This window comes from Ranitomeya imitator, chromosome 2, assembly GCF_032444005.1.
Source record: "Ranitomeya imitator isolate aRanImi1 chromosome 2, aRanImi1.pri, whole genome shotgun sequence".
NCBI lineage: Eukaryota > Metazoa > Chordata > Amphibia > Anura > Dendrobatidae > Ranitomeya > Ranitomeya imitator.
In genome coordinates this window covers 171,898,316-171,923,275 of record NC_091283.1, presented here as the reverse complement: position 1 = coordinate 171,923,275, position 24,960 = coordinate 171,898,316, and the positions used below count along the sequence as shown (strand labels likewise).

The following is a 24,960-nucleotide window of genomic DNA, read 5'->3' as shown; positions in this document are numbered from 1 at the left end:
ATGTTTCCAAGGTCTGATTGGTTCGTTCGGTCTGGCCATTAGTCTGAGGATGGAAAGCCGAGGAAAAAGACAAGTCAATGCCCATCCTACCACAAAAAGCTCGCCAAAACCTCGAAACAAACTGGGAACCTCTGTCAGAAACGATATTCTCTGGAATGCCATGTAAACGAACCACATGCTGGAAGAACAATGGCACCAAATCAGAGGAGGAAGGCAATTTAGACAAGGGTACCAAATGGACCATCTTAGAAAAGCGATCACAGACCACCCAAATGACTGACATCTTTTGAGAAACGGGAAGATCTGAAATAAAATCCATAGAGATATGTGTCCAAGGCCTCTTCGGGACTGGCAAGGGCAAAAGCAACCCACTGGCACGAGAACAGCAGGGCTTAGCCCGAGCACAAATCCCACAGGACTGCACAAAAGTACGCACATCCCGCGACAGAGATGGCCACCAAAAGGATCTAGCCACTAACTCTCTGGTACCAAAGATTCCAGGATGACCAGCCAAGACCGAACAATGAACCTCAGAGATAACTTTATTCGTCCATCTATCAGGGACAAACAGTTTCTCCGCTGGACAACGATCAGGTTTATTAGCCTGAAATTTTTGCAGCACTCGCCGCAAATCAGGGGAGATGGCAGACACAATTACTCCCTCTTTGAGGATACCCACCGGCTCAGATACACCCGGAGAGTCGGGCACAAAACTCCTAGACAGAGCATCCGCCTTCACATTTTTAGAGCCCGGAAGGTATGAAATCACAAAGTCAAAACGGGCAAAAAACAACGACTAACGAGCTTGTCTAGGATTCAACCGCTTGGCGGACTCGAGATAAGTCAAGTTCTTATGATCAGTCAAGACCACCACGCGATGCTTAGCTCCTTCAAGCCAATGACGCCACTCCTCGAATGCCCACTTCATGGCCAGCAACTCTCGGTTGCCCACATCATAATTTCGCTCAGCAGGCGAAAACTTCCTGGAAAAGAAGGCGCACGGTTTCATCACTGAGCAATCAGAACCTCTCTGCGACAAAACAGCCCCTGCTCCAATCTCAGAAGCATCAACCTCGACCTGGAACGGAAGCGAAACATCTGGTTGACACAACACAGGGGCAGAAGAAAAACGACGCTTCAACTCTTGAAAAGCTTCCACAGCAGCAGAAGACCAATTGACTACATCAGCACCCTTCTTGGTCAAATCGGTCAATGGTTTAGCAATACTAGAAAAATTGCAGATGAAGCGACGATAAAAATTAGCAAAGCCCAGGAACTTTTGCAGACTTTTCAGAGATGTCGGCTGAGTCCAATCATGGATGGCTTGGACCTTAACAGGATCCATCTCGATAGTAGAAGGGGAAAAGATGAACCCCAAAAATGAAACCTTCTGCACACCAAAGAGACACTTTGATCCCTTCACAAACAAAGAATTAGCACGCAGGACCTGAAAAACCGTTCTGACCTGCTTCACATGAGACTCCCAATCATCCGAGAAGATCAAAATGTCATCCAAGTACACAATCAGGAATTTAGCCAGGTACTCTCGGAAGATGTCATGCATAAAGGACTGAAACACTGATGGAGCATTGGCAAGTCCGAATGGCATTACTAGATACTCAAAATGACCCTCGGGCGTATTAAATGCAGTTTTCCATTCATCGCCTCGCTTAATTCGCACAAGATTATACGCACCACGAAGATCTATCTTGGTGAACCAACTAGCCCCCTTAATCCGAGCAAACAAATCAGATAACAACGGCAAGGGGTACTGAAATTTAACCGTGATCTTATTTAGAAGGCGGTAATCTATACAAGGTCTCAGCGAACCATCCTTCTTGGCTACAAAAAAGAACCCTGCTCCTAATGGCGACGATGACGGGCGAATATGCCCCTTCTCCAGGGACTCCTTCACATAACTGCGCCTAGCGGCGTGCTCAGGCACAGATAAATTAAACAATCGGCCTTTTGGGAACTTACTACCAGGAATCAAATTGATAGCACAATCACAATCCCTATGCGGAGGTAGGGCATCGGACTTGGGCTCATCAAATACATCCCGGTAATCAGACAAGAACTCTGGAACCTCAGAAGGGGTGGATGACGAAATTGACAGAAATGGAACATCACCATGTACCCCCTGACAACCCCAGCTGGACACCGACATGGATTTCCAATCTAATACTGGATTATGGACTTGTAGCCATGGCAACCCCAACACGACCACATCATGCAGATTATGCAACACCAGAAAGTGAATAACCTCCTGATGTGCAGGAGCCATGCACATGGTCAGCTGGGTCCAGTACTGAGGCTTATTCTTGGCGAAAGGTGTAGCATCAATTCCTCTCAATGGAATAGGACACTGCAAGGGCTCCAAGAAAAACCCACAATGCTTAGCATACTCCAAGTCCACCAAATTCAGAGCAGCGCCTGAGTCCACAAATGCCATGACAGAATAAGATGACAAAGAGCAGATCAAGGTAACGGACAGAAGAAATTTTGACTGTACTGTACCAATGGTGGCAAACCTAGCGAACCGCTTAGTGCGCTTAGGACAATCAGAGATAGCATGAGTGGAATCACCACAGTAGAAACACAGCCCATTCAGACGTCTGTGTTCTTGCCGTTCAACTCTGGTCAAAGTCCTATCGCACTGCATAGGCTCAGATTTAAGCTCAGGTAATACCGCCAAATGGTGCACAGATTTACGCTCACGCAAGCGTCGACCAATCTGAATGGCCAAAGACATAGACTCATTCAAACCAGCAGGCATAGGAAATCCCACCATGACATCCTTAAGGGCTTCAGAGAGACTCTTTCTGAACATAGCTGCCAGCGCAGATTCATTCCATTGAGTGAGCACGGACCACTTTCTAAATTTCTGACAATATAACTCTATCTCATCCTGACCCTGACAAAGAGCCAGCAAATTTTTTTCTGCCTGATCCACAGAATTAGGCTCATCGTACAGCAATCCGAGCGCCAGGAAAAACGCATCGATATTACTTAATGCAGGATCTCCTGGCGCAAGAGAAAATGCCCAGTCCTGAGGGTCGCCACGCAAAAAAAGAAATAATGATCAAAACCTGTTGAACTGGATCACCAGAGGAGCGAGGTTTCAAGGCCAGAAATAGTTTACAATTATTTTTGAAACTCAGAAACTTAGTTCTATCACCAAAAAACAAATCAGGAATAGGAATTCTTGGTTCTAACATAGATTTCTGATCAATAGTGTCTTGAATCTTTTGTACTCTTGCCGAGAGCTGATCCACACATGAAGACAGACTTCTAATGTCCATTGCTACACCTGTGTCCTGAACCACCCAAATGTCTAGGGGGAAAAAAAGGCAAAACACAGTGCAGAGAAAAAAAAATGGTCTCAGAACTTCTTTTTTCCCTCTATTGAGAATCATTAGTACTTTGGCTTCCTGTACTGTTATGATTAGGCAATTCAGTACCACAGTGAACATAGAGGTCAGAGCACATACAGTGATCTGACAATAATCCAAAAACATAGAACGAGCTCTGAGACGTGGGAACTCTGTTGACCGCAATCCCTAATCCTATCCAACAACACTAGAGGCAGCCGTGGATAGCGCCTAACGCTACCTATGCAACTCGGCACAGCCTGAGAAACTAACTAGCCTGAAGATAGAAAATAAGCCTACCTTGCCTCAGAGAAATACCCCAAAGGAAAAGGCAGCCCCCCACATATAATGACTGTGAGTAAGATGAAAAGACAAATGTAGAGATGAAATAGATTTAGCAAAGTGAGGCCCGACTTTCTGAACAGAGCGAGGATAGGAAAGGTAACTTTGCGGTCAACACAAAACCCTAAAAAACACGCAAAGGGGGCAAAAAGACCCTCCGTACCGAACTATCGGCACTTAGGTACACCCTCTGCGTCCCAGAGCTTCCAGCAAACAAATAGATAAGCTGGACAGAAGAAAAGCAAACAAAATAGCAAAGGAAAACTTAGCTATGCAGAGCAGCAGGCCACAGGAACGATCCAGGAGGAAAACAAGTCCAATACTGGAACATTGACAGGAAGCCAGGATCAAAGCACTAGGTGGAGTTAAGTAGAGCAGCACCTAACGACCTTACCACATCACCTGAGGGAGGAAACTCAGAAGCCGCAGTACCACTTCCCTCCACCAACGGAAGCTTACAGAGAGAATCAGCCGAAGTACCACTTGTGACCACAGGAGGGAGCTCTGCCACAGAATTCACAACACGTGGCATCTCCAGGAGATCAGGTTTTTACCAGCAACCTTCGGCAACCCCTCAGTGACTCCTTGGGATCTCTGATTCCCCCCAATGGTGGCTTTACCACCCCTTTTGAGATTCCCTCTGAGTACCCCAGTATGGAAATGCACTACCCCTAGCTTCTTTAGAAACTTCTCAACCACCTGGTACCTTTCTACAAGGCCCACCAGATCATGGGCATTCCGGGGTTCTCCCTGGGCAAGCCAGGTCTGCACTGGTCTGAAGAAGAAGGAGTGAATCGATTATCTAGGCTGGAGTGCAGGACTACAGATACAACCATTTCTGGACCAAATGCAACAAGTCAAACATCTGAGAGTGGCCACTTTTGTCACTAAAATACACCCAGTGATGAACCCTTTGGGCTCTGACAGACATAGTGACCCCTAAGCGTGCCAATATCTCTGTTTTTAACTTGCCATATTTCTGGGCATTCTGTAAGGCCAAGTCAAAATAAGCTTTCTGGGGTTCACCAGTCTGAAAGGGGGCCAGCACCTCCGCCCACTGCTTCAGAGGCAGCCTCTCCCGCTCTGCAACCCATTCGAAAACAGTAAAAAATGCCTCTATATCATCCCCTAGGGTCATCTTTGGCATGACTCATCTCACTGCTTTCCGGACGTACGATTCATTATATTGATGTGTGGGAGGGGCAGTTTCTCTGCTGCGGACATCTTGTGTGGATAGTCACAAGCCATCAAACAAAGAACTGCTTAAATTTTTGTACCAGGAGTAGCAAAAGGTCACCAAAAAGCAGTGTGAAATACTGGTGGAAAGCATGCCAAGACGCATGAAAGCTGTGATTAAAAATCATGGTTATTCCACAAAATAATGATTTCCGAATTCTTCCTGAGTTAAAACATTAGTATTGTTGTTTCTAAATGATTACGAACTTGTTTTTTTTTTTTGCATTATTTGAAGTCTGCAAGCAATGCATTTTTTTGTTATTTTGACCATTTCTCATTTTCAGAAAATAAATACAAAATATATTGTTTGGAACTTCGGAGACATGTCAGTAGTTTATAGAATAAAAGAACAATTTACATTTTACTCAAAAATATACCTATAAAGAGAAAAATCAGATAAACTGAAAATTTTGCAGTGGTCTCTTAATTTTTGCAAGAGCTGTATATGGAAAAATTCTCATTATTAACCCCTTTCTGACATTAGACGTACAATCCCGATGTGATTGCGTTGTTCCGAGGGCCTCCTCCTGTCTCCTCCCTGCAGGCCCCCGAATCCAAGATGGCCGTAGGGTCCTGCAGGGAGGTGGCTTGTCAGTGCCTGCTGAGAGCAGGCGTCGGCAAGCCTCCTGCACTGCCTGTCAGATCAGTGATCTGACACTACATAGTGATGTCCCACCCTGGGACAATGTAAAAAAGTAAAAACAAAAATATTACACTGTGTAAAAATATATATAAAAAACCTAAATAAAGAAAAATATATATATATTGTTCCAATAAATACATTTCTTTATGTAAATAAAAAAAACTATGAAAGTACACATATTTAGTATCGCCGCGTCCGTAACGACACAATCTATAAAACTGTCCCACAAGATAACCCCTTCAGTGAACACCGTAAAAAAAAATAAAATAAAAAACGAGGCAAAAACAATGCTTTATCATCATACCGCCGAACAAAAAGTGGAATAACACGCGATCAAAAAAACGGATATAAATAAACATGGCACCACTGAAAACTTCATGTTGTCCCGAAAGAAGTTATAGTCCTCAGAATAAAGCAATGCAAAAATAATAATTTTTTAAATATAAAATAGCTTTTATTGTATAAAAGCGCCAAAACATAAAAAAATGGTATAAATAGGTATCGCTGCAATCATACTGACCCGAAGAATAAAACTGCTTTATCAATTTTGCCAAACACGGAACGGTATAAACGCCCCTCAAAAGAAATTCATGAATTGCTGGCTTTTGTTCATTCTGCCTAACAGAAATCGGAATAAAAAGCGATCACAAAATGTCACATGCCCGAAAATGGTATCAATAAAAACGTCAACTCGTCACGCAAAAAACAAGACCTCACATAACTATGTGGACCAAAATATAGAACAATAATAGCTCTCAAAATGTGGTGACACAAAAACTATTTTTTGCTATAAAACATCTTTTAGTGTGTGACAGCAGCCAAACATAATAACCCGCTATAAAAACCCGCTATAAATAGTAAATCAAACCCCCTTTATCACTGCCTTAGTTAGGGAAAAATAATAAAATAATGTATTTATTTCCAATTTCCGATTAGGGTTAGGGTTGGGGCTAAAGTTAGGGTTGGGGCTAAAAGTTAGGGCTAGGGTTGGGGCTAATGTTAGGGTTAGAGTTGGGGCTAAAGTTAGGGTTAGGGTTGGGGCTAGGGTTTGGATTATTTTTACGGTTGGGATTATGGTTAGGGTTGGGATTAGGGTTAGGGGTGTGTTTGGGTTAGGGATGTGATTAAGTTTATGGTTGGGGTTCGGATTAGGGTTAGGGGTGTGTTGGGGTTAGGGTGTGTTGGGGTTAGGGTTGGGATTAGGGTTAGGGGTGTGTTGGGGTTAGGGTAGGAGTTAGAATTGGGGGGTTTCCACTGTTTAGGCACATCAGGGGCTCTGGAAACGCAACATGACGTCCGATCTCAATTCCTTCCAATTCTGCATTGAAAAGTAAAACTGTGCTCCTTCCCTTCCGAGCTTTGCCGTGTGCCCAAACAGTGGTTTAACCCCGCATATGGGATATCAGCGTATTCAGGACAAATTGGAAAACAGCTTTTGCAGTCCAATTTCTCCTGTTACCCTTGGGAAAATAAAAATTTTGGGGCTAAAAAATCATTTTTGTGGGAGAAAAAATGATTTTTTATTTTCACGGCTCTGCATTATAAACTTTAGTGAAACACTTGGGGGCTCAAAGTTCTCACAACACATCTAGATAAGTTCCTTGGGCGGTCTAGTTTCCAATATGGGGTCACTTGTGGGGGGTTTCTACTGTTTAGGTACATCAGGAGCTCTGGAAACGCAACGTGACGCCCGCAGACCATTCCATCAAAGTCTGCATTCCAAAACGGCGCTCCTTCCCTTCCGAGCTCTGCAATGCACCAAACGGTGGTTTCCCCCCCCACATACTGGGTATCAGCATACTCAGGACAAATTGCACAACAACTTTTGCGGTCCAATTTCTCCTGTTACCCTTGGGAAAATAAAAATTGGAGCAAAAAGATAATTTTCATGAAAAAAATATGATTTTTTACGTTTACGGCTCAATATTATAAACTTCTGTGAAGCACTTGGGGGTTCAAAGTGCTCACCACACATCAAGATAAGTTCCTTAGGGGGTCTACTTTCCAAAATGGTGTCACTTAAAGGGGGGTTCCACTGTTTAGGCACATCAGGGGCTCCCCAAACACAACATTGCGTCCTATCTCAATTCCAGCCAATTTTGCATTGAAAAGTCAAATGGCGCTCCTTCCCTTTCCAGCTCTGCCAAATAGTGGTTTTACCCCTACATATGAGGTATCGGCATACTCAGGACAAATTGTACAACAACTTTTGGGGTCCAATTTCTCCTGTTACCCTTGGTAAAATAAAACAAATTGGATCTGAAGTAATTTTTTTTATTTTTTTTAAAGTGAAATGTTTCTTTTTTTTAAACATTCCAAAAATTCCTGTGAAGCACCTGAAGGGTTAATAAACTTCTTAAGTGTGGTTTTTGAGCACCTTGAGGGGTGCAGTTTTTAGAATAGTGTCACTTTTTGGTATTTTCTATCATATAGACCCCTCAAAGTGACTTCAAATGTGATGTGGTCCCTAAAAAAAAAATGGTGTTGCAAAAATGAGAAATCGCTTTTTCCACTTTTAACCCTTATAACTCGCTAACAAAAAAAATTTTGGTTCCAAAAATGTGCTAATGTAAAGTAGACATGTGGGAAACTTTACTTATTAAGTATTTTGTGTAACATATATCTGTGATTTAAGGGCATGAAAATTCAAAGTTGGAAAATTGCGAAATTTTAAAAAATTTTCGCCAAATTTCCATTTTTTTTCACAAATAAGCGCAAGAAATATCAAATAAAATGTTACCACTATCATAGTGTACTGGAGCGCCCCCATAGGGCAGTGGGGTACTTGGAGCCGGGCCCTTCGGTTCTCAAGGGGGATGTTACGGTGGCTGACCCGGTCCGTGGCCCTAGGGACGTCTGTTGAAAATAGGGGAAAGGTCTTTAAAGGGGAAATGTTCGTGACGCCATCTGTGGTATTCGGTCAGGGTGACCGACGCTGCTTAGGGGTCTGCTAGGGTGATGTTATGGCAGCTAGTTGGTATACCTTCCCACAGGTGAAGTATGTCCCCAGGGCTTCCCAGTGTGTGGATGGTGGATGGTGTGAGGCGCAGTGAAGAACGAGGACACAAGGTTGCAGTCTCTTTACCTTTTACTGAAGGCTTCAGGATCCACAGTCCAGAGCACAGATCACAGGGCAGGCAGAGTCCGGCCGGTTTGGAGGCAAATCCAGAGTCCCCTTATCCAGGTGGAATTCAGTAGCCTTCCTCTAGCGCCTGGATGTTGTAGTACCTTACTGCTAAGCTTCTCATAAGGTCCTCACAACTGTGTTGGTGTTCTAGATGTTAGGTCTTTCTCTCTGTCCCCCAGATGGATAGGAACAACCCGTATGACTGGTGGCTTGAGGCTTTTTACAGGAGCTCTTAGATACCCCAGCCTCCCATCGCTGCCACCGTGCCTCCTGGGTAAAGGTCGGGCAACTAATATGGAATTAGCTGTCCTGCCGGTCTCTGGAGCCAGGCTTGGAGACGATGACTCCCTCGGTGGTCCGGCTACCGGTTCCTGCACCTCAGAAAGGAGGCAGCCTTTTACAGGGCAGAACTCCTTCTGGTTTCCTCTCCTTTTGCTATGACTTCGTTTCTCACTCTCTGCAACACAATTCTCCTTCAATGTCTCTTTCTTAGGATGCTGCTGCACGTCAGGCCGACGCAGCTCCGTGGCTTTCTGTCTAGGCCTCTGACAGGATCCCAAACCTGTCAGGGACCCACTACCTGAGCAGAGCCCAGATAGCAGCTCACTTCTGCCTAACTTCCTATCCAGACCACCAGTTTTACTTAATTGTGAAGAGTGCCCTACTAAATAGGAGCATAGCTCCCCCTGGTGGACTGGAGTGTGAAGTTTGGTGTGTGGTATGTGATACCTGGTAAAGTGATCTCCTTTATTGCCTTCAGACGTAACATTACTCCCCCCTGGTGGAAGAATGACATTACTGCAACGACCAGGACCCTGGGGCGCTGCAGTACCATATGTCATGAGAAAATGTCAGAATCACTGGGATCCGTTGAAGCGTTCCAGAGTTATAACCTCATAAAGGGACAGTGGTCAGAATTGTAAAAATTGGCCCGTTTATTAACGTGCAAACCACCCTTTGGGGTAAAGGGGTTAATAAATATACTATTTACAAAATATACATCCATCAGTTACACCTTGGCATATGCTGGCTGGCAAATCTTCTTCAGTCCTACCTTGGGTTTATAATTTATGGAAAGCCCAGTGACAACACTATAAAGATGTGAGGTGACAACTCAATATATAAACAGTTGTCAGAGGGAGAAGTGAGAAGTACAGTGAACCTTCTACTACTATATTTCATCATTTCACCCAAAAGAAAACTAGAGGACAGAAAAGGGTCCATTGTACCAAGAGGTCAGGCCATTTGTGATAACAAAGGGCATACTCACAGGCCAGCCGGCATGCAGCAGCTGATAAAATGATGTTTGCTGCAAAAGAAGAAAGAACAGTCATTAGTAAGGCAGAAGGCCTTCGTAATACTCGATTATGTTCACTTATATGATCTGAGACAAGACGGCCTTTGGTCTGCTACTGTTTTCCTTCCAGAGTTATCAGAGGTACTTTTCATGGATCCAATACACATCACTGGCCACACACAAATGCTTTTTTGCAGCCAGTTAGTTGTTAACATTAATGTGGGTGGTGATTTGGATACCTACGATGCCCAGATCATAACAGAGAACCATCACAACACAGAACAAGAAGGCCGGGGTCACACTTGCGAGTGTGATGTAAGCAACTCGCACATCAATACTCTGTCGCCGGCACTCGAGACCGAAGTGTGCGGCTGCATAGAAATACATGCAGCCGCACACTCCGGTCCCGAGTGCCGGCAGCAGTGCCGGGTATTGATGCGAGACACTCGCACGAGTTTCTCTCATCACACTCGCAAGTGTGACACCTGCCGAAGAATTGTCATAAGGACAAAATATGCCTGACAACTCAAGCACTAATAACAGATAAGTGGTGAATATCTTCCATTTAGAAGCCTATAGACATTGATCTGCAGACAGTATAGGTCCCAATACACATTAAACTAAAGTTGGCTGAACCCACAGACATCGGCTGACAGTCTAAAGTATAATGGGGTCTCCAGACTCTCCCCCCGTAGATGATTTCAGCTAAACAGCTATCTAATGTGGATGGGGTCTTAAAGGTGGCCATACACATTTGAAGAACGTCGTGCCATGCTGCCGATTTTGGATGAATCATCCGACAATCTAATGTGTATAGTGGTGTCTGGCGAGAACACATGCATCTTCAGCCAAATCGAGCGTGCACATGTACGAAAGAAACAGGAAATACAACTGCAGCGTCCAGATGACAGATAGCTATAGTTTATGGCCATCTTGTGGGGTAACCAGGGAGTATGTCATTATAGATCACAGTATATTCTTGGTGTAATGTTTCTGCAATGTCTAAAAATGAACTGATGCACAGACGTACGTAGAAAACTGCCCAGTCCTCAGGGGAGTTGCTCCATATCATTATGGTGGGTAATCCTGGTGGTCCTCGGGGCCCTGGATTCCCTGTCATCCCCATACGCCCCATAAAGCCGGGATCACCCTGTAATAAAATCATAGGGTTTTAGTGACACTAAATCAGACAATCTCATTCAGTAAAACTAATGCAAAATTCATTGAGTCATAGACCACAAATCCTAGCTTGTCTTCCTATGTCACACAAGATGATCTGCATGCAGATGTTCACTTACCTTGTCTCCTTTAGAACCAGAAAACCCAGGCCGACCAGGGCAGCCCTGGAAAATACACAAAATATATTTCATATTTATATTCAATATACATTGAACATATTGAAAATGACAGTGTATGTCTATAGTATCTGTTCCTCCAATACAATGAATCTAGGGTAAATTAACAGGTGGGGTATGTAAGAGATAGAAACTCTTGTTATTACATTGGCTGCATTCTCTACTCTGCCCTCTAGAGGTCAGTATTTATTCAGAATCATCTAATACTGCAGACATATTGTATTGGGAATTGCATTGGATAATGAATGAGTGAATTTAGGGAACATCCACAAGACACTGAGCCTCCCTCACAAAATTGCCTCCGACTCATCTAATAATAATGACATATCATTATCAATATTATATGATTGGAATCCCCCTTTAATTCAAGACCTTCATTAATAAAGTGTCTCCCTCACGTCTCTGCGTTACACGGACAGCCTGTGCTAGTGCTGCAGGAGAATTGAACATTTGCTCCTGGATTACTGTGCACATTTCAGAAGTTGACAGATACACCCTGCTATTAGTATACTTCTAGAGAAAATTTATAACAAAACGGGAGCGTCCAAATGTGCAATTGCTTCTTTTTTTTTTATACTTAAATGCATGTATTTTAAGTTAAAAATAATTTTGTTAAAAATGTTGCATTGTTTGATTTCTGTAGCCTCTGTGTGTTGCAGTTTATTGCTGGCTGCAGGATGAGTTAACTGAGATTCTGTTAGCAAGTTTTTAAGGAGACCGAATTAAAAAAAAAGTCCCTGATGGTGTCCACGTCCTTTACAAAAGTTAAACTCGTGAGCCCATTTCAACAAAACAGCAGCCTGAAGTACACACCCAGGAGCAATAATGAAATATGTACCATGTACAAAGAGGGAATTTAAAATTTTAGCAGTAAATCCGCAAACAATTTGCAGGGAAGTCTGACAAATCTACTCAAAACATATGCAGATTGTGGTGGGGATTTTCTACTGCAGAATTTCCTGTGATTACACATAAAGGATGGTGTTGATTTCTGCCGTTGTGGATATTGATGACGATCTCTGGGTAATCCTTGGCAATATCTACATCAGTGCACTTCAATGTATTCTACCTCTGAGGCCGGCGTCACACACAGCGTATGAAAATACGGTCCGTATATTACGGCCGTAATACGCTGAAAAGTCCCGAAAATAGTGGTCCGTAGCTCCTCCGTAGGAAGGGTGTGTCACCGTTTTTTGCGCATGGCATCCTCCGTATGTAATCCGTATGGCATCCGTACTGCGTGTTTTTATCGCAGGCTTGCAAAACCGGCATACGGCTATACAAGGGATCCATGTGTTAAAAAAAAAAAACATATATACTGTCTCTCTCTCTCCCTCTCTCTATATATATATATATGTCAGGGAGACACATATATGTATATATATATTATTACTTCATACAGCGCGAGATAGCAGAAAGCCGGTAATTCAATTACCGGCTTTTGCTTTCTCCTTCCTAAACCCGACATGATATGAGACCTGGTTTACATACAGTAAACCATCTCATATCACCATTTTTTTTGCATATTCCACACTACTAATGTCAGTAGTGTGTATATGCAAAATTTGGCCGTTCTAGCTAGCAAAATAAGGGGGTAAATGGCGGAAAAAATTGGCGTGGGCTTCCGCACAATTTTCTCCGCCAGAGTAGTAAAGCCAGTGACTGAGGGCAGATATTAATAGCCTGGAGAGGGTCCATGGCTATTGCCCCCCCCCCCCCCCCCTTGGCTAAAAACATCTGCCCCCAGCCACCCCAGAAAAGGCACATCTGGAAGATGCGCCTATTCTGGCACTTGGCCACTCTCTTCCCACTCCCGTGTAGCGGTGGGATATGGGGTAATGAAGGGTTAATTTCACCTTGCTATTGTAAGGTGACATTAAGCCTAATTAATAATGGAGAGGCGTCAATTATGACACCTATCCATTATTAATCCAACACTAGTAAAGGGTTAAAAAAAAAACACACACATTATTAAAAAATAATTTATTGAAAAAATCACAAAGGCTGTTGTATTAATTTATTCTACTCTCAATCCACTCACTGAAGACCCTCGATCTGTAAATTAAAAAAAATAATAAACCAACAATATCCATACCTTCCGAGGATCTGTAAGGTCCAACGATGTAGATCCATCTGAAGGGGTTAAAATATTTTGCAGACACGAGCTACTCTAATGCAGGCTGCTCATGTCTGCAATACCCCGGCGAATGAAGCTAAATATAGGTCAATGACCTATATTTAGCTTCATTTGCGGTGTGGCACCCTCTGCTGGCTGTTCCTAGATCGTGGGAACTTTCCTAGAAAGCTCCCTGGCTCGAGATCATAAGAGGGCGCCCTCTGCTGGTTGTCTGCAAAATATTTTAACCCCTTCAGATGGATCTACATCGTTGGACCTTACAGATCCTCGGAAGGTATGGATATTGTTGGTTTATTATTTTTTTTTAATTTACAGATCGAGGGTCTTCAGTGAGTGGATTGAGAGTAGAATAAATTAATACAACAGCCTTTGTGATTTTTTCAATAAATTATTTTTTAATAATGTGTGTGTGTTTTTTTTTTAACCTTTTACTAGTATTGGATTAACCCCTTCCCGACCTTTGACGCATACGCTGCGTCATGAAAGTCGGTGCCATTCCGACCCATGACGCAGCATATGCGTCATGGAAAGATCGCGTCCCTGCAGATCGGGTGAAAGGGTTAACTCCCATTTCACCCGATCTGCAGGGACAGGGGAAGTGGTAGTTTAGCCCAGGGGGGGTGGCTTCACCCCCCCGTGGCTGCGATCGCTCTGATTGGCTGTTGAAAGTGAAACTGCCAATCAGAGCGATTTGTAATATTTCACCTAAAAAAATGGTGAAATATTACAATCCAGCCATGGCCGATGCTGCAATATCATCGGCCATGGCTGGAAACACTAATGTGCACCCACCCCACCCCACCGATCGCCCCTCTGTGGTCCGCTCCCCTCCGTCCTGTGCTCCGCTCCCCCGTCCTCCTGTCCGCTCCCCCCGTGCTCCAATCACACCCCCCGTGCTCCAATCAAACCCCCCCGCACTCCAATCCCCCCCCGCACAGTGATCCCCCCGTGCTCCGATCCACCCGCCCGCACAGCGATCCCCCACTCCGTGCTCCAATCCACCCCTCCCCGTGTTCCGATCCACCCCCCCATGCTCCGATCCACCCCCCCGTGCTCCGACGCCCCCCCCCCTTATACTTACCTGGCCTCCCGGGGTCCGTCCATCTTCTTTCCTGGGCGCCGCCATCTTCCAAAATGGCGGGCGCATGTGCAGTGCGCCCGCTGGCAGATTCGTTCCAGACTGAATTTTGATCACTGAGATATAACCTATCTCAGTGATCAAAATAAAAAAAAAAGTAAATGACCCCCCCCCCCCCCCTTTGTCACCCCCAGGTAGGGACAATAAAAAAAATAAATATTTTTTTTTTTTCCACTAAGGTTGGGGTAAGAACTAGGGTTAGGGTTAGGGGTAGGGCTAGGGTTAGGGTTAGGGGTAGGGTTAGGGGTAGGGCTAGGGGTAGGGTTAGGGTTCGGAATGTGCACACGTATTCTGGTCCTATGCGGATTTTTCCGCAGAGGATTTGATAAATCCGCAGTGCTAAACCGCTGTGGATTTACCGCGGTTTTTCTGTGCATTTCACTGCGGTTTTACAACTGCGATTTTCTATTGGAGCAGTTGTAAAACCGCTGCGGAATCCGCAGAAAGAAGTGACATGCTGCGGAATGTAAACCGCTGGGTTTCCGTGCAGTTTTTCCGCAGCATGTGTACAGCGATTTTTGTTTCCCATAGGTTTACATTGAACTGTAAGCTCATGGGAAACTGCTGCGGATCCGCAGCGTTTTCCGCAGCGTGTGCACATACCTTTAGAATTAGGCTATGTGCACACGGTGCGGATTTGGCTGCGGATCCGCAGCGGATTGGCCGCTGCGGATTCGCAGCAGTGTTCCATCAGGTTTACAGTACCATGTAAACATATGGAAAGCCAAATCCGCTGTGTCCATGGTGCGGAAAATACCGCGCGGGAACGCTGCGTTGTATTTTCCGCAGCATGTCAATTCTTTGTGCGGATTCCGCAGCGTTTTACACCTGTTCCTCAATAGGAATCCGCAGGTGAAATCCGCACAAAAAACACTGGCAATCCGCGGTAAATCCGCAGGTAAAACGCAGTGCCTTTTACCCGCGGATTTTTCAAAAATGGTGCTGAAAAATCTCATACGAATCCGCAACGTTGGCACATAGCCTTAGGGTTAGGGTTGGAATTAGGGTTGTGGTTAGGGTTAGGGGTGTGTTGGGGTTACGGGTGTGTTGGGGTTAGGGTTGTGATTAGGGTTACGGCTACAGTTGGGATAAGGTTTAGGGGTGTGTTGGGGTTAGTGTTGGAGTTAGAATTGAGGGGTTTCCACTGTTTAGGGACATCAGGGGGTCTCCAAACGCAACATGGCGCCACCATTGATTCCAGCCAATCTTGTATTCAAAAAGTCAAATGGTGCTCCCTCACTTCCGAGCCCCGACGTGTGCCCAAACAGTGGTTTACCCCCACATATGGGGTACCAGCATACTCAGGACAAACTGCGCAACAATTACTGGGGTCCAATTTCTCCTGTTACCCTTGAGAAAATAAAAAATTGCTTGCTAAAACATCATTTTTGAGGAAAGAAAAATGATTTTTTATTTTCACGGCTCTGCGTTGTAAACGTTTGTGAAGCACTTGGGGGTTCAAAGTGCTCACCACATATCTAGATAAGTTCCTTTGGGGGTCTAGTTTCCAAAATGGGGTCACTTGTGGGGGGTTTCTACTGTTTAGGCACACCAGGGGCTCTGCAAACGCAACGTGACACCCGCAGATCATTCCATCAAAGTCTGCATTTCAAAAGTCACTACTTCCCTTCTGAGCCCCCACGTGTGCCCAAACAGTGGTTTACCCCCACACATGGGGTATCAGCTTACTCAGGAGAAACTGGACAACAACTTTTGTGGTCCAATTTCTCCTGTAACCCTTGGGAAAATAAAAAATTCTGGGCTAAAAAATTATTTTTGAGGAAAGAAAACGTATTTATTATTTTCACTGCTCTGTGTTATGAACTTCTGTGAAGCACTTGGGGGTTCAAAGTGCTCACCTCACATCTAGATAAGTTCCTTTCGGGGTCTAGTTTCCAAAATGGGGTCACTTGTGGGGGGTTTCTACTGTTTAGCCACATCAGGGGCTCTGCAAACGCAACGTGACGCCCGCAGAGCATTCCATCAAAGTCTGCATTTCAAAACGTCACTACTTCACTTCCGAGCCCCAGCATGTGCCTAAACAGTGGTTTACCCCCACATATTGGGTATCAGCGTACTCAGGAGAAACTGGAAAACAACTTTTGGGGTCAAATTTCTCCTGTTACCCTTGGGAAAATAAAAAATTGCGGGCTAAAAAATCATTTTTGAGAAAAGAATTTTTTTTTTTCATGGCTCTGCGTTATAAACTTCTGTGAAGCATTTGAGGGTTCAAAGTGCTCACCACACATCTAGATTAGTTCCTTTGGGGGTCTAGTTTCCAAAATGGGGTCATTTTTGGGGGATCTCCAATGTTTAGGCACACAGGGGCTCTCCAAACGCGACATGGTGTCCGCTAATGATTGGAGCTAATTTTCCATTTAAAAAGCCAAATGGCGTGCCTTCCCTTCTGAGCCCTGCCGTGCGCCCAAACAGTGGTTTACCCCCACATATGGGGTATCTGCGTACTCAGGACAAACTGGACAACAACATTTGTGGTCCAATTTCTCCTATTACCATTGGCAAAATAGGAAATTCCAGGCTAAAAAATCATTTTTGAGAAAAGAAAAATTATTTTTTATTTTCATGGCCCTGCATTATAAACTTCTGTGAAGCACCTGGGGGTTTAAAGTGCTCAGTATGCATCTAGATAAGTTCCTTGGGGGGTCTAGTTTCCAAAATGGGGTCACTTGTGGGGGAGCTCCATTGCATAGGCACACAGGGGCTCTCCAAATGCGACATGGTGTCCACTAACAATTGGAGCTAATTTTCCATTCAAAAAGTCAAAAGGCGCGCCTTCCCTTCCGAGCCATGCCGTGTGCCCAAACAGTGGTTTACCCCCACATATGAGGTATCGGCGTACTCGGGAGAAATTGCTCAACAAATTTTAGGATCCATTTTATCCTGTTGTCCATGTGAAAATGAAAAAATTGAGGCTAAAATAATTTTTTTTGTGAAAAAATAGTACTTTTTCATTTTTACGGATCAATTTGTGAAGCACCTGGGGGTTTAAAGGGCTCACTATGCATCTAGATAAGTTCCTTGGGGCGTCTAGTTTCCAAAATGGGGTCACTTGTGGGGGAGCTCCAATTTTTAGGCACACGGGGGCTCTCCAAACTTGACATGGTGTCCGCTAAAGAGTGCAGCCAATTTTTCATTCAAAAAGTCAAATGGCGCTCCTTCCCTTCCAAGCCCTGCCGTGCGCCCAAACAGTGGTTTACCCCCACATATGAGGTATCAGCGTACTCAGGACAAATTGGACAACAACTTTTGTTGTTCAGTTTCTTCTTTTACCATTGGGAAAATACAAAAATTGTTGCTGAAAAATCATTTTTGTGACTAAAAAGTTAAATGTTCATTTTTTCCTTCCATGTTGCTTCTGCTGCTGTGAAGCACCTGAAGGGTTAATAAACTTCTGGAATGTGGTTTTGTGCACCTTGAGGAGTGCAGTTTTTAGAATGGTGTCACTTTTGGGTATTTTCAGCCATATAGACCCCTCAAACTGACTTCAAATGTGAGGTGGTCCCTAAAAAAAATGGTTTTGTAAATTTCGTTGTAAAAATGAGAAATCACTGGTCAAATTTTAACCCCTATAACTTCCTAGCAAAAAAAAATTTTGTTTCCAAAATTGTGCTGATGTAAAGTATACATGTGGGAAATGTTATTTATTAACTATTTTGTGTCACATAACTCTCTGGTTTAACAGAATAAAAATTCAAAATGTGAAAATTGCGAAATTTTCAAAATTTTCGCCAAATTTCCGTTTTTATCACAAATAAACACAGAATTTATTGACCTAAATTTACCACTAACATGAAACCCAATATGTCACGAAAAAACAATCTCAGAACCGCTAGGATCCATTGAAGCGTTCCTGAGTTATTACCTCATAAAGGGACACTGGTCAGAATTGCAAAAAACGGCAAGGTCTTTAAGGTCAAAATAGGCTGGGTCATGAAGGGGTTAATAATGGATAGGTGTCATAATTGACGCCTCTCCATTATTAATTAGGCTTAATGTCACCTTACAATAGCAAGGTGACATTAACCCTTCATTACCCCATATCCCACCGCTCACGGGAATGGGAAGAGAGTGGCCAAGTGCCAGAATAGGCGCATCTTCCAGATGTGCCTTTTCTGGGGTGGCTGGGGGCAGGTGTTTTTAGCCAGGGGGGGGCCAATAACCGTGGACCCTCTCCAGGCTATTAATATCTGCCCTCAGTCACTGGCTTTACTACTCTGGCGGAGAAAATTGTGCGGGAGCCCACGCCAATGTTTTCCGCCATTTAACCCCTTAATATACTAGCTAGAACGGCCAAATTTTGCATATACACACTACTGACATTAGTAGTGTGGAATATGCAAAAAAAAAATGGGGATATGAGATGGTTTACTGTATGTAAACCAGGTCTCATATCATGTCGGGTTTAGGAAGGAGAAAGCAAAAGCCGGTAATTGAATTACCGGCTTTTCTCTCTAACAGCGCTGCGTATTCCTCGCAAGTCACACTGCTGGTCCGTGTGTAATCCGTAATTTTGGGGCTTCCATTGACTTTCATTGACGTTTTATTTGCGCAATACGGTGACAAACGCAGCATGCTGCGATTTTCTACGGCCGTAGAAAGCCGTATAATACGGATCAGTTTAATACGGCAGATAGGAGCAGGGGCATAGAGAATAATTGTGCCGTATTTTTTGCGAGTTTTACGGACGTAGTTTCTGCGCTTTTACGTCCGTAAAACTCGCAAGTGTGACGCCGGCCATAGAGTGTCCCACCTGAAGATGGAGCACCATGTACACTACATTACTCACAGGAGGACCACGTGGTCCTGGATACCCCCGGACAGGTGTCTTCTTTATCTTTCGGCTTGTAGAAGTCACCTGTATAACTCCAGAATCTCCCGACCCCCCTATTGGATAGTCATCTTTGGACGAGATAGGTTGAATTGTGGGACTTGTCTCTAGTCTTTGTATTACTGGTGCTGTAGCACTTGTCATTGGGTTGAGGGTCACATTCATCATAGGCACTGAGCTTGGTTTGGCAATGGTGAGGTCTTTGGTAAGGTCTACAATGTCACCACTAAATTTGTCAACAGGAAGCTGTCCCGTCTCTACAGAACTTTTCTCCTTTTTCTCAGTTGTGATATTTTCCTCAAGAGGGTCCACTTTCTTGTGCAGTTCATCTTTCTTTATTACTTTCCCGATAGAACCAGGAACAAGAAGTGAATTCTGACCAGAAGCCGGTATGAACCCTTCTTCTTTCATAGTCGCCAAGTCCAGCTCAGTGAGGTATTTGTGGGATACGGTATCCACGGCCTGCTCCGCTGTGGCCCCATTCCCCCCTAACTCCTTCTGTGATGTGTTAGACTGAAGACCCTGGGAAAAAAATATGTCACAATTAGGTGAAACCATCGTAAAACGACAAATAGAGACACTGTAACCACTTCCTATAGATATATGCCGGATGTCTTTTTTTCTCAGTAAGAATCCAATATATGTTCTATAGAGAAGAAATGAAAGCTAGCACTCAATCAGTATAGTTCACGGTGCCAGTGAACGGGATGTTAAATCCCATACGTCATAAAGTCAGAAAAAATCACTGCACTCGTATGGTTTTCAAATGCATTAATTGGAAAGTTTATTTAAATTGGTGAAAAAGGAGATAATAGGCGAATTGACGTTTCGGCCAACCCGTGGCCTTGTTCACAAAACCGCCTGTTAGAACTCTGTTGTATATAAAGAAGGATCCTTTACTTTGTGTTGAGTCATACAAAAATGGTATGCAGGTATACCTAGCGGGGACGCTAGACAACGTGTGCCCACGCACAAAAGCCGTATCCTGCGGCCGGAACAAATCTTGTGGCTGGACTGTGGGTATAGTGAGCAAAAATATATCAGGTACTGTTCGTCCCGTATGTTCTGATATGTCCTCAAGGTCACATAGAGATATAGTGCTATGTTAAGTACGCATACAGTGGACCCAATGTGTTCTGGTGAGTTCTCATAGAGAAGACCCTCCTTAGGCATATGGTATGCTGCCAGTGGATGAAGGAATCTCGTCCGTTTCAGTTATCGTGCAGGCAGGGCACAAGCGTTGGTGGCGTAGTGGAGGAGGCCGACACAATCCTGTGTCTAGGCAGTGGAACGCCTAGACACAGGATTGTGTCGGCCTCCTCCACTACGCCACCAACGCTTGTGCCCTGCCTGCACGATAACTGAAACGGACGAGATTCCTTCATCCACTGGCAGCATACCATATGCCTAAGGAGGGTCTTCTCTATGAGAACTCACCAGAACACATTGGGTCCACTGTATGCGTACTTAACATAGCACTATATCTCTATGTGACCTTGAGGACATATCAGAACATACGGGACGAACAGTACCTGATATATTTTTGCTCACTATACCCACAGTCCAGCCACAAGATTTGTTCCGGCCGCAGGATACGGCTTTTGTGCGTGGGCACACGTTGTCTAGCGTCCCCGCTAGGTATACCTCCATACCATTTTTGTATGACTCAACACAAAGTAAAGGATCCTTCTTTATATACAACAGAGTTCTAACAGGCGGTTTTGTGAACAAGGCCACGGGTTGGCCGAAACGTCAATTCGCCTATTATCTCCTTTTTCACCAATTTAAATAAACTTTCCAATTAATGCATTTGAAAACCATACGAGTGCAGTGATTTTTTCTGACTTTACAATATATGTTCTAGATAGTTTATATGTTATGCAGGAAGTCACCCTACAAGGTCCATCTAGACTATTTACGGTTAATCAACATATTAGAATTTTTTCACTAATGATTGTTTGTAATGATCAGGAACCATTGGATGACTGCAAGTTAAAAAAAAACAAAAAAACATTTTGCTCATCTCAGATTTTTTGGCATGTTGTCGCCTGGAATTATGTATATACATGGCGTCACTACAACTGTCCACAAGCAAAAAATGTTTTTGATTTGTTAGTTATGTCTGCCATATTGATCGTTATTACAAAAGATCTACTGTGATATTGATCAAGCACATGGTGGCCGATTGTAACCTAGTATGTGTGAGTACCTGAAGATATAACATAGGCTTTACATATACAGTATATACACTGGGTAAGGCTACTTTCACACTAGCGTTGTGTGACGTACGTCGCAATGCGTCGTTTTGGAGAAAAAACGCATCCTGCAAAGTTGCCCGCAGGATGTGTTTTTTTTCCATAGACTTGTATTAGCCGACGCATTGCGACGTATGGCTACACGTCGTGTTTTGGCGGACCCTCGGAACAAAAAAATGTTGTATGTAATGTTTTTTTGTGCGTCGTGTCTGCCATTTCCGACCGCGCATGCGCGGCCGGAACTCCAACCCCTCCTCCCCGGACCTTACAATGGGGCAGCGGATGCATTGTGAAATCCGCTGCCCCGTTGCTCATTTTTTTCGCAGTTTGCGTCAGTACGTCGGGCCGACATATGGCGACGGCCCCGTACCGACGCTAGTGGTAAGCTATAGGCTGGACCACGGTGAGTCATTGGACGTGGTATATCTCGATTTTTCCAAAGCGTTTGATACCGTGCCGCACAAGAGGTTGGTACACAAAATGAGAATGCTTGGTCTGGGGGAAATTGTGTGTAAATGGGTTAGTAACTGGCTTAGTGATAGAAAGCAGAGGGTGGTTATAAATGGTATAGTCTCTAACTGGGTCGCTGTGACCAGTGGGGTACCGCAGGGGTCAGTATTGGGACCTGTTCTCTTCAACATATTCATTAATGATCTGGTAGAAGGTTTACACAGTAAAATATCGATATTTGCAGATGATACAAAACTATGTAAAGCAGTTAATACAAGAGAAGATAGTATTCTGCTACAGATGGATCTGGATAAGTTGGAAACTTGGGCTGAAAGGTGGCAGATGAGGTTTAACAATGATAAATGTAAGGTTATACACATGGGAAGAAGGAATCAATGTCACCATTACACACTGAATGGGAAACCACTGGGTAAATCTGACAGGGAGAAGGACTTGGGGATCCTAGTTAATGATAAACTTACCTGGAGCAGCCAGTGCCAGGCAGCAGCTGCCAAGGCAAACAGGATCATGGGGTGCATTAAAAGAGGTCTGGATACACATGATGAGAGCATTATACTGCCTCTGTACAAATCCCTAGTTAGACCGCACATGGAGTACTGTGTCCAGTTTTGGGCACCGGTGCTCAGGAAGGATATAATGGAACTAGAGAGAGTATAAAGGAGGGCAACAAAATTAATAAAGGGGATGGGAGAACTACAATACCCAGATAGATTAGCGAAATTAGGATTATTTAGTCTAGAAAAAAGACGACTGAGGGGCGATCTAATAACCATGTATAAGTATATAAGGGGACAATACAAATATCTCGCTGAGGATCTGTTTATACCAAGGAAGGTGACGGGCACAAGGGGGCATTCTTTGCGTCTGGAGGAGAGAAGGTTTTTCCACCAATATAGAAGAGGATTCTTTACTGTTAGGGCAGTGAGAATCTGGAATTGCTTGCCTGAGAAGGTGGTGATGGCGAACTCAGTCGAGGGGTTCAAGAGAGGCCTGGATGTCTTCCTGGAGCAGAACAATATTGTATCATACAATTAGGTTCTGTAGAAGGACGTAGATCTGGGGATTTATTATGATGGAATATAGGCTGAACTGGATGGACAAATGTCTTTTTTCGGCCTTACTAACTATGTTACTATGTTACTATGTTAGTGTGAAAGTAGCCTTATTTGTAGGGTATGTGCACAAGTTGCGAATTTTGGCTGCAGATTCGCAGCAGTTTTCCATGCGGTTTACAGTACCATGTAAACCTATGGAAAACCAAATCCGCAGTGCACATGCTGCAGAAATTACCACACGGAAACACATTTTATACCTGCTCCTCAATAGGAACCCGGAGGTGTAAAACCGCAGGTGAAATCCGCACAGTAAAAAAAAAGGAAATCCGCAGGTAAAACGGGGTGGAAAAAAACATTAATGTGAAAAAAAAACTTTTTTTGAATTTACCAAATGGCTGCAATGAAACAAAGAGTGAAAAATGTAAAGGGGTCTGAATACTTTCTGTACCTACTGTATCTCACTTTTCAGCACCAAACCAAAAGTGCCTCCCTGATACCGGGGTCATAATTAGGCTGTATGCCAGGTGGCAGATCAATTATTCAAGCAATTACAAATGTTGGCTCTTCGCGCAATTACAGAACACAGCTTTTTAGTATCAGCAGGTCGCATCCAGGGCTGTCTAAAGCAAGAACGTGCCACCTTTCAAACCATCTTATATGTCCATGAGAGTAGCACAACCACACCACTCTTGATGGTAATAGTCAAGCAAAAGAGACAGCCCTCTAATTATGAAGCTTGGTGCAATTATTGGACAAGACATGGGCATACGCCACCACCAGGTAAACTTGGCCAGTGCCCTACCTCCTGTGAGTACAAGGGGATTGGTTATGATGATCATGAAATACAAAGCGTCCAACTTTTCTTTCCTCCAACATCTGCCATCTAGGGAACAACTCCATACACATTAATTAGTTGGCTTGCTCCACTTAATACCCATTGATGAATATCTAAAAATCTACTACCTAAAATTGGACTTCATTGAACCTGCTTGACATCCCCCAACATCTTGGGCCAGTTATACTATTGTCAGGGTTACAGAGTTGGTTCACAAGGGAAGATAAGAGCAAAGGAAGTAACACATCAGAGCAAATGACCAGATAAACAATATAATGTCTACTCTCCATGTGGGAGAAGTGTGTCCACATCAGGTTCCTGGGAGGAAAGTGACAACATTTCTGGCACTCATGAAAGGGGTTTCCCTGTGTAAACTAATCTATACTGTTTTGATCATTCTGCTGCATTGTATCAGTCTGTATTATTGGGGTTGCGGAGCAGTCTCATTCTTACATCTCTTGGTGAATTTTTGAGGTTTTGTAAAATCGCTTGACATGTTTCAGATGATTACTTTAATAAGCTGTGTTTTAGTACCAGTAGCTTATGGGTTGCATCTGGTCCTACTGTGCTCACGCTGTTGTGATGGACCTAGAGGTTGATGAGCAGGACACAATGGGAAACCTGTATGTCAATGATTACTTAGAATTAAAATCCTCTCATGCAGACACTAAAGGTTTTACAATCACGATGACTGATGAAATAGGTATTGAGAAACATTTCTATTCCTTACTTTAGTCTGTGATCCCTGTGCTACCTGTCCATCACTCAGAAACTCCAAGATGCCAAGGTGGCATGTCACTGGCAATTCTCCAACTGATAAATTACTATCAATCTACTGAATAGCTATCT

General features: G+C 43.9%; 1 protein-coding gene across 1 annotated transcript in view; it reads right to left on the bottom strand.

The window, feature by feature from the left end:
- Positions 1-24,960, bottom strand: part of LOC138662406 (collagen alpha-2(I) chain-like) — a 554,904-nt gene that overhangs the window by 153,939 nt on the left and 376,005 nt on the right. Inside the window, exons 7-10 of the mRNA XM_069747980.1 lie at positions 19,454-20,017; positions 11,315-11,359; positions 11,047-11,166; positions 9,990-10,028 (exon numbers count right to left, since the gene is read on the bottom strand). Of these exons, the coding sequence (XP_069604081.1) occupies positions 9,990-10,028; positions 11,047-11,166; positions 11,315-11,359; positions 19,454-20,017 (768 nt within the window). The remainder of the gene's footprint in view (positions 1-9,989; positions 10,029-11,046; positions 11,167-11,314; positions 11,360-19,453; positions 20,018-24,960) is intronic.